The sequence below is a fragment of the Monomorium pharaonis genome, chromosome 1, assembly GCF_013373865.1.
Source record: "Monomorium pharaonis isolate MP-MQ-018 chromosome 1, ASM1337386v2, whole genome shotgun sequence".
NCBI classification, from domain to species: Eukaryota; Metazoa; Arthropoda; class Insecta; order Hymenoptera; family Formicidae; genus Monomorium; species Monomorium pharaonis.
Window position 1 is genome coordinate 6,235,443 of NC_050467.1, and position 14,673 is coordinate 6,250,115.

Consider the following 14,673-nt stretch of genomic DNA (forward strand, 5'->3'; position numbering starts at 1 on the left):
ATTTTTATGTATAAATAAGTTTTCTCCGTTTTCTATTGGTTGTTCATTTTTTATTTTTTAAAAGTGCAAAATAGAAAACAGTGAACCCGAATGAAAAGCAGCGGATATGAAAGTTACACTGTTGGTAATACTAATATATGTCAATCAAAATATACGACACTGTGCTACTTGAATTTTTCCCAAGCAATACAAGCCAGAACGACCATCACGTTACTTGACTTCTATGATCACACGAGAACTGAAAATTCGAGTAAATGGGTTCATAAATGTTTGTAGAATTTTAAAAGAGATATGTGAGAGACAGTTCAATGGATGTTGTAAAAAAATATAAAAATATGTAGTTAAATATATTTTTTCATAAATAAAATTAAACTGCATTTTTTACTTGATTTTTATACACAATATAATTAATTATAAAATTATAATTTCAAACTCAAGAATTTTTTAATTTGATGTTGTTGTAAAAATAAAATTAGAATCATTTTCTTTAAAAACTAAATTTGTATTTATTCTAAATTAAATAAACAGAATAATTGACAAATGCGACGGTAAAATGACGTCATTGATTGATTAACTATCTAAATCAATTAGAATAATTAGATAATAATTTGCAATAGGTGTGACGTTATAAATATATTGTCGTAGAAAGAATAAATAAAGGATTAATTGATTTAAAAAATTATATTATTATTACACACACACACACACACACACACCACACACACACCACACATCTCTTAAATAGGTAACATGACGTCAATTATTTAAAATGACTAATGATGTGAAAATGACATCTTGTTACCCGAGTTACGGATGGTGTATTACGTTACGCGTACACTGCAATATGTCGATTAAATGTGTTAATTAAACATAATTAAATTCTCCTCTTTGTATCGGATTATACATACATATATAGGACACAAAAGGGGATGGAGATATTTCAATTACACGTTCAAAGTTTAATCGTATATTTCATATAGATAACATATATAGAGTTTACATCAAGGGTGAGTTTATGCAACGCCAACTTGATAGAGTGTACATCTTCTTCCTTTCATTGGCATCTCATTTTGTCATGGAAAAAAATAAAATAAAATAGCAATATATCGTGGTAATGCTGACCGAGTTGGAAAAACCAGTTAAATACAGTGAAGCGATCGTTTCGGTCGCGTTCTAGGTACAATACTTATTTGGCAACAATTAACAACAATCGAGATCAAAGATCGTCCACGGTAGTGACTCTCCCGGTTTTGATGTAGCTTAAAGCTTTCGAAGCAACCTCGGCACAGTTAAGGTAACATTTCGTGAATTACGTTGATCCCCAAGGTATGCGAGACTCCCGTGTGGTTTTCACAATCAAAACTGGAATTTCACGAACGTGTCGACAGGACGTACAGAGGAGATTCGCGACGAGATCAGAGGATTCACATCGCTTCCCTTTTAGATCGCGCGATACGAGCTCTCCCGCAATCCCGCTGATGAAACCTTTGGCAGTAAGGGTTCTAAGATTAAGAATACGCGGAGCAAATCGCTGAGAAATGTCTGATAAGTTACCCGGCAAACAAGAACTGTGGGATTTGGACGATTTTGAACCACTTGGAGCGTATCTTCGAGATTACTTCAACATTTTATATTTAGCTATTTAATCTAGTCGAGGAGGATCGTGTGTCGCGTTCGTTTCGCGATCGTCACGCGCAAACCGGCAAAACCGTCGACCGACGGCGCATCCGACAATAGAAAATTTCATTTTAATTCGTTTTCAAAACGGACATAGACTCACGAGGTAAGAAATTTCTACGAGTGTAAAGGCGCAATAACGTTCTAGGTGGTAAGTTGCAATTCGTGAGACGATAGAGGAGAGAAAGGACACGTGTTCTTCGAGGAAAATTCCGTCTCTCTCGCGGATGCAGAGCTAAAGTGTCGTCGAAACGAGAAAGTGTTATGAGAAACGCTCAGTGTCGTAAAACCGCGACGGGCAATCTCAACTCCCCCCCTCCCCCCTCTCCTCTTCCGCTGTTCACCCGTTTTTTTTTGTTCCTCGAACCTTCAAGACCGTCATTTTACTGAACCCACGAGGCTGGTACCCAAAGCGGCTCGGACATCACTCGATGAATCGCATTAATTAGTTGCTCCAATGCCATGGAAAGATCAGCGTTCACAATCACTTCGTCGAAAATATGAGAATATAAGAACTCTATCCTTTCCGCGCTGTGCAGGATCTCCTCAAATTCCTCATCCTGAAATAAAGTATAAAATAATTAATGATAAAGCATAATTCCAAATTATTATATTTATCGATTAGTACAGAATAATAAAACAATAGATATTTTTTTCAGCAACCAATTGTTAAAGGAGTGAAATCAACCCTTAAAATTGACTAAACATTTATATTTCGGTTATATAAAGAGTTAATTTTTTACAGATTTCGAAATTTTATACATTTTGAACATTTATATACATATTACATTGTCACAATACATTATCCAGAAATTGTAAACAAATAACAAAAATTTAACCAATTTTTCGAGAGCTGATTTCTGATTCTTTAAATATGATTCATTGTGAATAAAAAATACGTCTCTATTATTTTTTACTATTTTACAAATGTACGGAATTTCAATAAATCTGGCAATAAAGAGATAGGTTTACTTATTAGACTAAATACACTAAATATATTAAAAATATTTATTATTATATATTAAAATATAGGAAGCAAAAGAGATATCTGATCTAAGAAAAAATTAATTTAGAATAAAAATAGCAGTGATTTTTGTCGCGTTTCTATGTAAATATAAAATTTCCAACTTGCCGTGAAGCCTCGAGAATTGTTCTCGTCAAAAGTCGACATCGCTCGAGCCTTGTTTCTGGTCTCCTTCAACACCTCAAACGTCGGCGGTTTCACATATATGACGTATGGCCTCAGTTGCGGTGTCCTTAGCATCTTGAGAGCTTGATAGTGAGGACTCAGGAGGCACACGTATCCGGCATCGACAAGCGAGCTGACACTTTCGGAAGTGGTGCCGTATAAATTTCCCTTGTACTCGCCATGCTCGATAAACTTTCCACTCTCGATATCCTCCTCCATATTCTTTCGAGAAACAAAGTGGTACTCCTTGCCGTTTACTTCGCCTGGTCGCGGTGGCCTAGACGTATCTAGACGTACATAATAAAATAAAAGGATTATTTTGTTTATAAAGAATTAGATTGATAGATTAAATTGAATACTTTTACTACGTAAACTTTTTATATTTTTTGAAATATATTGTAAATTATTATGATCTTTTTTGATAAATTTAATGACACATTTTATTCAATTCTCTTATTTTACAAATCACTGGTATTAATATAATAAATTTGTCATTATTAAGATTCTTCAGATTTACTAGATATAATAATTCTTCCGTTTTTAGTTAACAATATTTGTAAATTTAATTTTCCTTTCAGCTAATCGTTCTCTTATTATCTCAATTTTTATCTCGACTAAGAAGTTTATAATAATAGTTTTTTGATAAACTTACAGGGGATAGGAGTGCTATACTTTCCAGGTTCAGTCTCCATGAGCCGCCTCTTCAGCTCGTTCCTGCCGACACCCGGTGGCCCGATGAGAACCACCGGCCGGTACAGGCCCGGCCTGGGGTAGAGTTTTGCGACCTCTTCGTAGGTCGGTACCTCTTCCCGATCGAAGTCGTCGTTCTCTGCAGCGTCATACATGATTTTTTTAGTTTTAGTTCCCTGCAAGTTGCACTTTGTTGGCGAGGCGTGCAAAGAGGTACTGGGACGGGGGCACAATGTGGGCAAAGGCACTGGAACAGAACATATGCCTAACCGACGGTTATGTCGTCAGGCCATCCAATCGTTAAAGAAGCTCAGCCGAGATTAGCTTACCGAATTAACGGGTAACCACCTCGGTCGCAAACTCTACCCTGCGCACTCAACCGATTGACCACCCTTGAGGTGGTCATTGACGAACAATTCATTACGCATCGCTACTTTTACGCCAATATTAGTGTCAAGCACTCTTAACAACACCAGCTTTGAAACGGAGCGTTCTCGGAGGATACTGACAATTTCCCATTTAATCTAAAATTCTTCCAGTTTATCAAGTATACTTTTAAAAAATTCTGGTAGACATGTACAAAGTAACTGAACGCGCAAAATATACTCCTGCCAATATACTCCGATCATCTACTTCAGTAATTGTGGATTTCGTGCAACATTGATTGATAAAAATCTGCTGCTAAACAATAAACATTGAAAACATGAAGAACACTTGATGATCTTGTGTGTGACTTAATGAAATGAATGATTGCGAAATGAGATCAAAACAAGCAAGTTATTTAATTGAACGAGCAAATCCATTAACATACTTATATTGTCTTCGTCTGTCTTCTCCTTTTCTTTCCTTTCGAGGAGAATCCTGCGTTCTTGCAGAGCTCTGCTAGGAATCAAACCTGCCCTCATATTTCGATCACCTTCTCGCCTGGCTTGCCACCTATATTTAAAATCAACGTTATTATAAATTTGTCGTAAATGAATTCAAATTATGTAGAAGGCTCGGCAATAAGTGGAAGAAATTTTAACGAAAAATATTAATGTTAAAACCAAAAAATCAAATATAACAAAACATTTAAGGTTTTTAAAATTAAATACTCAAATATTCATATAGCCGAAATGACTAAAGCACATAAATATTTCAATATTACAATTAAAAACAATAAAATATCCACCAAAATTTTGTTGTTCTTAATTTTGTAATTCTAAATATTCAAATATATTTAGGTAAAAAAGTACATACAAATATTGATAATTGAAAAACAAAGCCTTGCTCGCAAATTTTTTTCTTAATTTTTATTTTATTTTATAATCTCTTTAAATTTTCTCTCACTTGTTGCCGAAACCCCTGTATATAATAGTTGCTTTATCTTACCAATAGGCGTCATCTTGACTGACAATATGCAAGACGTCACCCTTAACAAAATCTAATCCGGCTTCCCTACAGGGAATGTAAGGATCATCGGCCGCTACATACGAAAAGTGTGCTTTCACGCGAACCTAAATACATATTTAATTAGTTTTATATCGTAAAGAACTATTGCAATTGTTATTGCGACTATTAAATTTTACCTTGCTCTCTCGGACACCACTTTTGCTGTCCGCGGGCACTATTTTAAAAGTGATTGTCCCTTCAGAATTTTGCTGGAAAAGATCAAAGTAAATGTTTTAAACAGCGACGATCTGCTTATTTAAAAGTCAAAAGAGAGATATGCGATCAATGTACGATATTTTACCATGTCAGTAACGGAATGTTTAAATCTGAAAATCCTGGAGTGCTACTGTGGATGAGTTTTCATTCAAATACTAACTCACAAGTTCAGTTCAGTTTTTTTTTAATTTAAATTATTAAAATGTTGCTAGTTTAATAACACTTAATAAGATCTTTATATAAATAAATATAAAATAATGTTAATTTAATTATTATATCTCTTGTAACCCAGACATAAAAAAAGTAGTTATAAAGTATATATTAAAAAGCGTGATATGGAAAACATATAAGTGGCATTTCAGAATTAAGTGGAAACCAGAAAGAAATCTGAAGTTTCCTTGAAGACTTTTTTTAAAAGAAGTTTTAAAATTTCAACGAATTTCGTATAGCTTCTGATCATAATCTCTTCAAAATAACATGCATTAAATATACATTATCTTATAATAAAAAATTAATATAATTTAAAATATTCTTTAAATACGGCAGACTCTAATTTACTTGTGGCCCTAAAAATTCGGATAAAATATGTACTTTTTCCACTGCTTTTTTATTTGCTATATTTGCCATAGTGACGAGCTGAGAAAATGTTTAGCCTACCAAAATGTGCAGAACAAAACTGGGTGTCTTCCCCTCGACGCTGATACCGTTGACCTCGCAGACCTCGTCGCCGACGTGGATGAGACCGGACCGGTCAGCCGCGCCGCCGTGCATTATCCGCGCGATCACGATCTTGCCGGTCTCCTCGCAGGTCTTTATGGTCGCCCCCTAATGTGAAGGTGTAAAGTCTAGTATTGTCATTGCGTGACATCTCGCGCGCGAACGCGTACTAGGGAGCGCCTTTTCTTTCTCTTCTTAAAAAAAAAAAATGGATAAAAAAATAAAGAAATGTGGAAAGGCAGACGCGGAACGCGATTATGTTTGTAATTGTAAGATCAGCGAACGCACGGCGATTTCCGTGCCACGATCAATCGGAGTCATTGAAAAATGCGCACGGAAATAGACGATCGTTGCGCGCCAATTTAACACGAATGTCCAAAAGGAATGTTATAAAGACATGGCTCGTCTAATAAGTTTAATAACCCTTATGTCGAGAGAAATTAATCAATTAAGGTTGATTGTTCTTTTTATATTTTATTGTAATTGGTCAATTTCTTACGGCTTTCTTACAGCTTAAGGCTCTTACTATATCTAGTGTAGATAGATCTAAAATGTTGTTTGACCTTTCAGTTATCAATTATCTGTGACAAATGTTTTTTAAGTCGCCTTTTGGAGTTTCATGTTACTTAGGATGCTTTCTTAGCTCCGTATATTTCTCGAAATAAACGGAAATGAGTCTTTCTAACGATTATCGAAATAAACGTAACAAACATTGAATTGTCTCTCGAGAAACACATATAATAAAATGCAGTCACTCATAATGCTACATATCGCTCGAAGAGAAAAAAAACGTGAAATTACAGTTTACAGATTACATTTGTAGTTGCATTTGTGCCATCTGAACTTTATGTACTTGAACTTATGCAGAATATTTAATTCGGGCGTATTTCTTCAAGCGAAATGCTCGCCAAGAGGTAACTGCACTTTCGCGGAAACTTAAAACACAGTCATGCGGGACAATAACAGTACAAATATAGTGGTGCAACAGATTTTATTTACAAGGCAACAAAACGTAAAAGGAACAACTCAAACATTAACGTATGCAATGGACGCAACAGAAGCAAACAGCAAAATAAAAAACAAACTTGTGCGGGGAAGGAAAGGACAACGACAACGCTTCATTTACAATGCTGAATTTATGTCTTGTGATCGCAGCACGAGGAAGGGAATTGATTTAGTGAACTCTATGCTAAAACAGGGATTGAAAACCGGTTTAATTCTGACTGAACGTTGAGGCTAATCCTTCTGGATGTGCTCGCAGAGTTTCCGTTTTCTCGTCCGTCCAACGGAAGCTGCCCGCGACAAAATTCCACCGGTTTCAATCCCGACACTGAAGCGGACGACGAAACGAAATGAATGAACGGTACAGGGCAGTTTCATACGACGTTAAATCAGGTGTTCATGTGACGGGTGCTCAGCACATGTTCTACGGCATTCAGGCGACTTACCACGATCGGTTCAACGCCGGCCTCGCCCTTCGAAGCAAGTTTGACGATGAAAGAAACACGTGATTACTTGGTTTTGACTCTTTTTCTTCACGCTCGTGAGGCTACTCTTTCTTTCTCGGGGGGTTATTCTCTCACACGGTATTAACAAAACTACGCAGATACGTGACTCGCCTACGCCAGTACCGAGGAGCTCTTTTCTTCGCGTCTCATGCAAGTCGACGCGTACATATACAATCATGTGTAGGCGGAAAAACGAATCTTTTAACGCACTGGCAAAAAAAGGTAATCTACCCCACCCCCCCTCCCTGCCCCTTTTTTTCCTACAGCTTTTTCAAAAACGTAAACGCGCACACACTCGGATGCTGCTACTTGATCGACAATTAAGCTTCCTCTTCCTCTTACGCTTTTGCTCATACTCTTGGGTTAATCGAATGAAAAACGCTCGGAAAGACACCGTTATTGCAAATGCCGACCTCAACGGTCGATCTGACGTACCAGGGGCTCGTTCGACTTCACCAGCTGGACGATCTTCACCGTTTCCTCATCCTCGTCCACCTCCAATGGGATTTCTGGTAGCCTTGGATGATAGTCCTTTTGCGCCACCGCATCGTGGGCGCAGAGGAGACCCTTCGGTAAAAAAAAGTCGTTGGAATATATTCGCAAAAATATCGATTTCTTCGTGAAGTCATTAAATTACAAAGAGGAAAAAGAAGTGACAGTTGAAAAGAATATTTCACATTTTACTCTGGCGTGGCAGGAAAGACAAAAAGAAATTTAAATAAAATAAACATATATACAAGGTGGAAAAGTAACTAGTTACTTTATATAGTTCAAACTTATTTATTATACAGTCTGCATTGAGTAAAAAAAATAAAGTGATGAATCATCTTAGAGAATAGCTGTCGTATAAACATTAAAATTAAAAGACAAATAATATCAGCCTGTCAAATTATTCCTTCGGAGAAAACGTATATATACATGTTTTTTTTTACAGTTTTCTTTCTGCCTATCTTGTTGCAGCAAAATAAAATGTAAAATATTCCTCCTAATTGTCAATTCTCTTTTGTATTTGTGATTAAAAAAAAGACAAATAAAGCAAAGTATATTTGTATCCGTCGCTATGATTACCTGGATGTGCGGTTTCTGCAGCAGGTGAAATAGCTCCTTGCATTCGGGCGAGATGTGCGTTTTGGTTGCCAGCATATCAAGGATCTCGGCATCAATGTCCATCGAGTTCGAGAGCACGGGAAAGAATTTGTCATTCTTGATATTGCTTAGGATCTTGTTGTGAACGTTCACCAGGGCATTCAGTTCTTTGGACTGCAGCAGCTCGCTGAGAAATCCAAATTCCTCCTCTGTGCAGCTGGGTATTTCCGACTTGTTCTCCTGCAGCGAGTTCAGCAACTTGGACAACGCTGGAAGAAGTGGACAAGTGAGGACTATTCGACTCTGTCTAACTGTCAGATCAACAAAAATATAAAAGTTCGCTGTTAGACGGCATTAGATTCAACTTTCGATTCGTAAAATAAATTAAAAACGGAGCAACTTTGAAACCGTTCACTTTTTCGTTCAAACTCTTCCGTTACTTTTTTTTTCTACTACACTTCCCTTTACGTAAGCCTGACCAGCATAAAGTATAAGGGTTTATTATTAGAATCGAATGATGCTAATTATGCTCTCCATATTTAAACGTGGAAGTACTAAAATTGGAAGTGGTGTAATGAACTCTGTCTCCTATAAAAATCTATAATTATTTCAAGTCGTAGACAAGGATTTCTCGTGACATTTGCGCGCCGATCGATATTCATTTCATTTTTAAACGCGGATCACTCGGCCCGAGAGACCCCCCCCTTTCCACTCTAGCAAATTGGAACACACGCGGAAATGTGCGATTGCGACTGGAAACATCCATTGACGCCGTCGCACCGCGGGATTTTATTCAGAAACATCTCATTATTACTCGTATATAGTCGCGTTTATTTACTCGCTCTCTCTCTCTCTCGGGTTTACCCTCGCTCTATATTTATAACGTACAACACTCGCGCTCTACGTTTTATTAATATGTCTTTGAAGAGTATTCAGTCGCGTATCGGATTATGCTCCGCAACTTGCTCCAATAACTCTCGTCCCTCGCACGGGAGACAACGGGCAGGCCTTATCTCGACACGCCGCCGCAATAGTCAACTTCCTCGAAACCGTCACCCTCTCTGCCGCGAGACACCACCGTCCCTTATCTCGATCTCGTGAAAAGGCGAACACGTGAGAGAGAACACGTCCTTCCGACGACGCTCTCAATATCGTATCGCAACTTCGTCGGACTTACCGGGGTCCCAGTTAACGTTTTCCATGACGATCGCCGCGGTCATAATTCGCACTCGGCACCCCGATCAGACGCGGCGGCGGCGGCGGCGACGACGACGACGTGGGCGTCGCGACGCTCGGCGTCCGTTTAAGCGACGGGTATCAGAGACGGCGATAGCGGGATCCGGGTCGGCGTATTTCTGTCGGGGTCGCGCGCTGCGCCGTCGCCGCCGCGTCGACGGTCCACCTCCCGGCGACGATGCTGCTCCGCTGCTGCTGCTGCTGATGCTGTAGCCGCTTTCTCGCGTCGACGTGTCGCGTTCGCGCCGTCCGGAGTGTCGTTATCATAGCGAGAATACGTCCGTTACGTAAGCAAGCCTGTCACTCGACACGGGGTAGGATGACCGCCACCGGATTGGCCTGCCGTCCCTGCCCCGTGCGATTCCTCGACATGGCTCGCTGTCCTCTCCTTTTCCTGCCCTCTCCTTCTCTCTCTCTCTCTCGTTCTTTCTCTCTCTCTCTCTCTCTTTCCTTCTCTTTCCCTCTCCCGCGCGTTCCCGATCCGCACGAGAGTCCCGCTGCGAAACCCGACGCGCACTCCGAAGACGACGCACTCTCACGCGCTCACGCGGCCGAGGAGCGCGCGTCCTCCTCTCCACCGTTCGATCTGTTCGGCACTAGTGCACCCCCGACGAGGCTCGCGCGTTCCTCCTCGCAGCGTTTCTCCGACGCAGCGGTAACGACGGTGCCATGTTGAAAGGCGCCGCGAACAATGCGCCCCGCGCACCCTTCGCATATAGGGCCGCTGCTCCCCGTTTCCGACTCGCCCGACAGCCTCGTTGCTCCGTCTCGCTTCGACCGCGTGGCCCTGCGTGGGCGATGAAAAGAGACGGACAATTCCCGTCGAAACTCGACCCTATCTCACCGTGCTTCGGCGCAGGGACGGCGACGGTCGAGAGCCATATGGGTCGGGTGCCGAACTGATTTTCATCTTGCTCCCGATTCGAGCGTAACTTATAATTTATGGATGAATAAGATGTCCCAATTACGGATCGTTTGAGATTAAAATGATTTTACTTGATTCGTAATTTTTTATGTTAAACGAGTTTAAACAATTTATATATTGCTTGTTTACTTTATAATATAACTTTTGATAAAACATTTCTGTATTTGGGTTTATAAATATGAAATTATTAATCCGAATATATTTTATTCTACAAATTTTCGTAAATTTTACGAACAAACATTTTTTAAAGTTGTCAATGTCAATGTGTGTAAGCGTAAATATTATAATTTTATAAAATAATTATATATTCAACATTTAACGTCATTATAATAGCCGTAACTTTTAGAATATACGCGTCAAGAAATAGTCTGGATATACAAGAATCAATTAAGTCGATTAAACCAACAATGTGATCAAAACCGCGATCGATTAGTTCGGTAATTAGAGCAGAACGTATCCTTTGTATGCAAAGCACCTCAACGAGAAGTACAGAAATTAAAAAATATTGATGCAGAATAAAATAGAATAAACTGAATTTTTTAACACAGGACATTTGTGTGAAGCGTAAAGTGTATTTGGATTAATAATTTCGTTTAAAAACATTAATATAAAAATAATTTATAATCAATTGAATGAATTAAAACTGCGTGATTGTTTTCCTGTGATAATTACAGGAATATTATACTAAACTTCTCTAATAAGACATAAATACAGAAATTTCAAAAAATATAGATAAAGAGAGAATTAGTCGATCAATCAATATAAGTAACGAAATATATTCTATACATACAATACTCTAGAAAAAAATACAAAAATTTTTGAAAATGCAGAAAGCATAGAATAAAATAGAAAATCAACCGACTATTATTTAGAGAATAAAATATATTCGGATTAATAATTTCATATTTATAAACTCAAATACAGAAATGTTTTATGAAAATAATATTATAAATTAAACAAACAATATATAAATCGTTCAAACTAGTTTAACATTTAAAATCGCACAATTGGATCGGATTATAATTAGAACAGAATGTACTCTGAATGCATAAAGATGTAGCAAAAAACATAGATATTTCAGGATACATATACGAAGTAAAATAGAATCAAATTTTTGAAACAGTTCTCGCTTTTAATTATTGGTAATAATTACTTGTATAATCTTTTTTAAAAACTCTTTCAAACGCAATTAGAAAAAAAAGATATAAAAACTATAAAGTTAAAACTTTACAAATTTTTTCAAAACATCAAGAAAAATATTTTTAACAATTGTTTGCAAATCTGCATGGAAATAAAAAGAGAGATATCGACTCACTGTTAATTTACGATACATCAATTATTTTTTAAAAATTACAAAAATTTAACATTAAAAAATGTCAAAGAAACAATCGACTTTTGGAAAAAAGAACGGAAAATGTATTTATAAGTTTATAGATTAACAGTTTTATTAGCATAAAAAACATGCATATCCTCGAATTTAATTATCGCAATTCAAGCCACATTTTAAATCGCGAGCTTCGCAAAATTACACAGCGAGCTATCGTATTGGATACGTGGCGCCACCTATTGGCAATTTGAAAACTTAAAACGTAATCCAATCCAGGGCTGATCGATAATAAACAATATCGCATTATATCAATTAAATTAATTAATTCCTCAATAAATTAAATGATCCAATTACGTCCGATCGAATCGGCCTCGTTGTGCCGACAAAGGTCGCAATTCCACCATATTTCCACCGAATACAATCTCTCATCCATCTATTTATCGTTCCTCGCCGTCTATACACATACGCTGGAAAACTTGTAGTCAATCAATCTTACTTTTTTTTTTTCATTTCATGAATGAAAACGTAAAAGCATCCGCGCGACGTTCCACCAATGAGCGAGCGAGACTTTCAGAAAAAACGAAAATCCCGCGCTATTTTTCGCCGAGGCTGAAAATCGCGCGAATTCTCCTCTAGACGGCAATGCGTGCGACAAAGCGCGACGCGAGGGGGGGGGGGGAAGACAGATATAGAGAGAGAGAGAGAGAGAGAGAGAGAGAAAAGGCGATGGCAGGCGGAGAGACACTCTCCTCGAATCTCGCCTGGCGGGCATCGCGGCGACCGACCGACCGACGACGGCGCCGCGCCGCGTCGCGTCGCGCCGCATCGCGTCGCGGCGCCACCGTCGCCGGTGTATACATGCAGTTGTCTGTACGCGAAACGTCTCGGCGCACACGCCGCACCCGCGGGGCCGTACCACCCCGTTTTTGATTTCCCGCGGAGTTTTCGCGCCGCGCCGCCACGCACGGCCCGCCGATCCCCGCCGATCCCCCGAGTTTCGGTAAGCCCGCCGGTTTCACTCTACTTTCTGCAGCGCGCGCGCGCGCGCACGCGAAACCGCCGTGCGATGCCGTGTGTGTTTGACATGGCGTGCGCTTGACATACACACGCACGCACGCACACACATACACACATGGCGTCCGCCGATTTTCGCGAATACCTTTTCTGGCGCGCGAGCGCCGATCGTCCGTCGCCGATGTCCGTCGTCGTCGTCCTCGTCGCCGATCGCCGAACGGACGCTGCCGACACCGGCAAAATCGCGGCGACGACGCGGGCACGTCGTCGATCTGACCGGGCGATCCACAAGTGGTTGCGTCGCGATGCGCGCGCGCGCGCGCGCGAGCGACCGCAGCCGGGTATGGGTGCGTGAGTGAATGCGTGTGTGAGTGAATGAGTATGTACGTGAGCGCGACGGCGACGGCGGCGGCGGCGGCGGCGGCGGCGACGACGAAACGTCACGCCGCGCCGCGCCGCGACGCGACGTTCCCGAGAGGATCGGTCGGTCGCCAGTCCGGAGCACAGGGCCGCATCTAGAGTAGTTTCTGTTTTTGCGGAACAAAGATCGTCGGGATCGCCCCCGGCGAGGTCTTTGTGTGTACGAGAAATCCGAATCCGCCGCGCCGGTTCTGCTTGTTTTGATCACGAAAAACGCGTCTCTCGGTGATTTCGCGACGTCTCGTAAACATTTCCACGCGAGGAATCGAGTGTTGTTTTCGTTTTTTTTTCTCTCTCTATTTCTTTTCGCCTGAGTAACTTCGACGGCGAACGAACGAACGTAATTGTTATTATTCTATTAGTTTCAATGTTCTTATATTATTAACGGTACGTTTGCAAATCATGAAGACTTCTAATAAATATTAGATTTCAATGGTTTTCTCACGTACACCGATTAAATCTAATAGATCGTATGTACGAGTCACGAAAGAGTGGGATAATATTTCACGCTAAGAAGTACTTTTAATTTTTTATCATGAGATATCGTGTATTTTAATAACTTGTGGCTCTGTGTGTGTATGCGTGTGTGTTTGTATGTTTATTTTCATCAATGTAAATTAATTCTAATTTTGATTTATAATTTACTTTTCATTTTCTTCTAGTTTCTAAGAGTTAAAAAAATAGTTGGATAGTAATTAGTTAAAAAAGTGAAATAATAGAATTAAAAAACTTTTAACTTAGCTAATTTTAAATGAGTTAATTTTTAATTTTAATTAGTTATTTTATTGATACACATATGCATATAAACTGCAACTTACTTTTTCCTAAGAAAAAAATTATTCCTAAGTAAAAAATATTTTTTTGTTATTTTATATAAATTTAATTTACAAATTAACTAATAATTTGATAATATAATTGTTTTGTTATTTAGAGAAAATTTTATAAACTGTTGACTTAATTTAGTTAAAAAAATATTGACCCAACCACACAGGAAAAAGATTAAGTCAAATCTAAATTAAATTTAATCTACATTGGTACAAATAAACACACATCAATTTTGTGTACGTAGAGACAAGAAGAGAAAAACATTATGTTTTGCGCATTAATTTTAATTTAAGCAGGTTCTCTTCAAGTTTTTTAATATAAGAATTTTCAGAATGTTTATGATTAATATATTTCTGAATATTTCCGATTTCTTAATCACTACACATACATACAGTTTTTTTCAAATAACTTT

At 38.9% G+C, this 14,673-nt stretch overlaps 2 protein-coding genes across 9 annotated transcripts in view; one reads left to right on the top strand and one right to left on the bottom strand.

Annotated features, from left to right (window-relative positions):
- Positions 1-950: 950 nt before the first annotated feature.
- Positions 951-10,582, bottom strand: LOC105829156 (MAGUK p55 subfamily member 7). 8 transcript variants are annotated; one of them, XM_036285566.1, is made up of 12 exons: positions 9,912-10,580; positions 9,692-9,768; positions 8,497-8,825; positions 7,864-7,995; positions 7,369-7,395; positions 5,861-6,028; positions 5,125-5,196; positions 4,928-5,052; positions 4,368-4,492; positions 3,519-3,821; positions 2,810-3,153; positions 951-2,237 (listed from the first exon to the last, which is right to left on the bottom strand). In XM_036285566.1, the coding sequence occupies exons 2-12, from the start codon at positions 9,732-9,734 to the stop codon at positions 2,061-2,063; spliced, it is 1,845 nt and encodes a 614-aa protein (XP_036141459.1). In that variant the 5' UTR covers positions 9,735-9,768; positions 9,912-10,580; the 3' UTR covers positions 951-2,060. The 8 variants fall into 8 exon arrangements, with proteins under 8 accessions (XP_036141459.1, XP_036141463.1, XP_012523276.1 ...); XM_036285570.1 differs by having other exon boundaries at positions 9,909-10,580; XM_012667822.3 differs by having other exon boundaries at positions 8,497-8,783; positions 9,692-10,574.
- Positions 10,583-12,874: 2,292 nt separating this feature from the next.
- The window catches only part of LOC105836176 (protein bric-a-brac 2), a 456,038-nt gene continuing 454,239 nt past the window's right edge, over positions 12,875-14,673 (top strand). The window contains exon 1 of the mRNA XM_036286199.1: positions 12,875-13,002. The gene's annotated coding sequence lies outside the window, so the exon portion shown is untranslated. The remainder of the gene's footprint in view (positions 13,003-14,673) is intronic.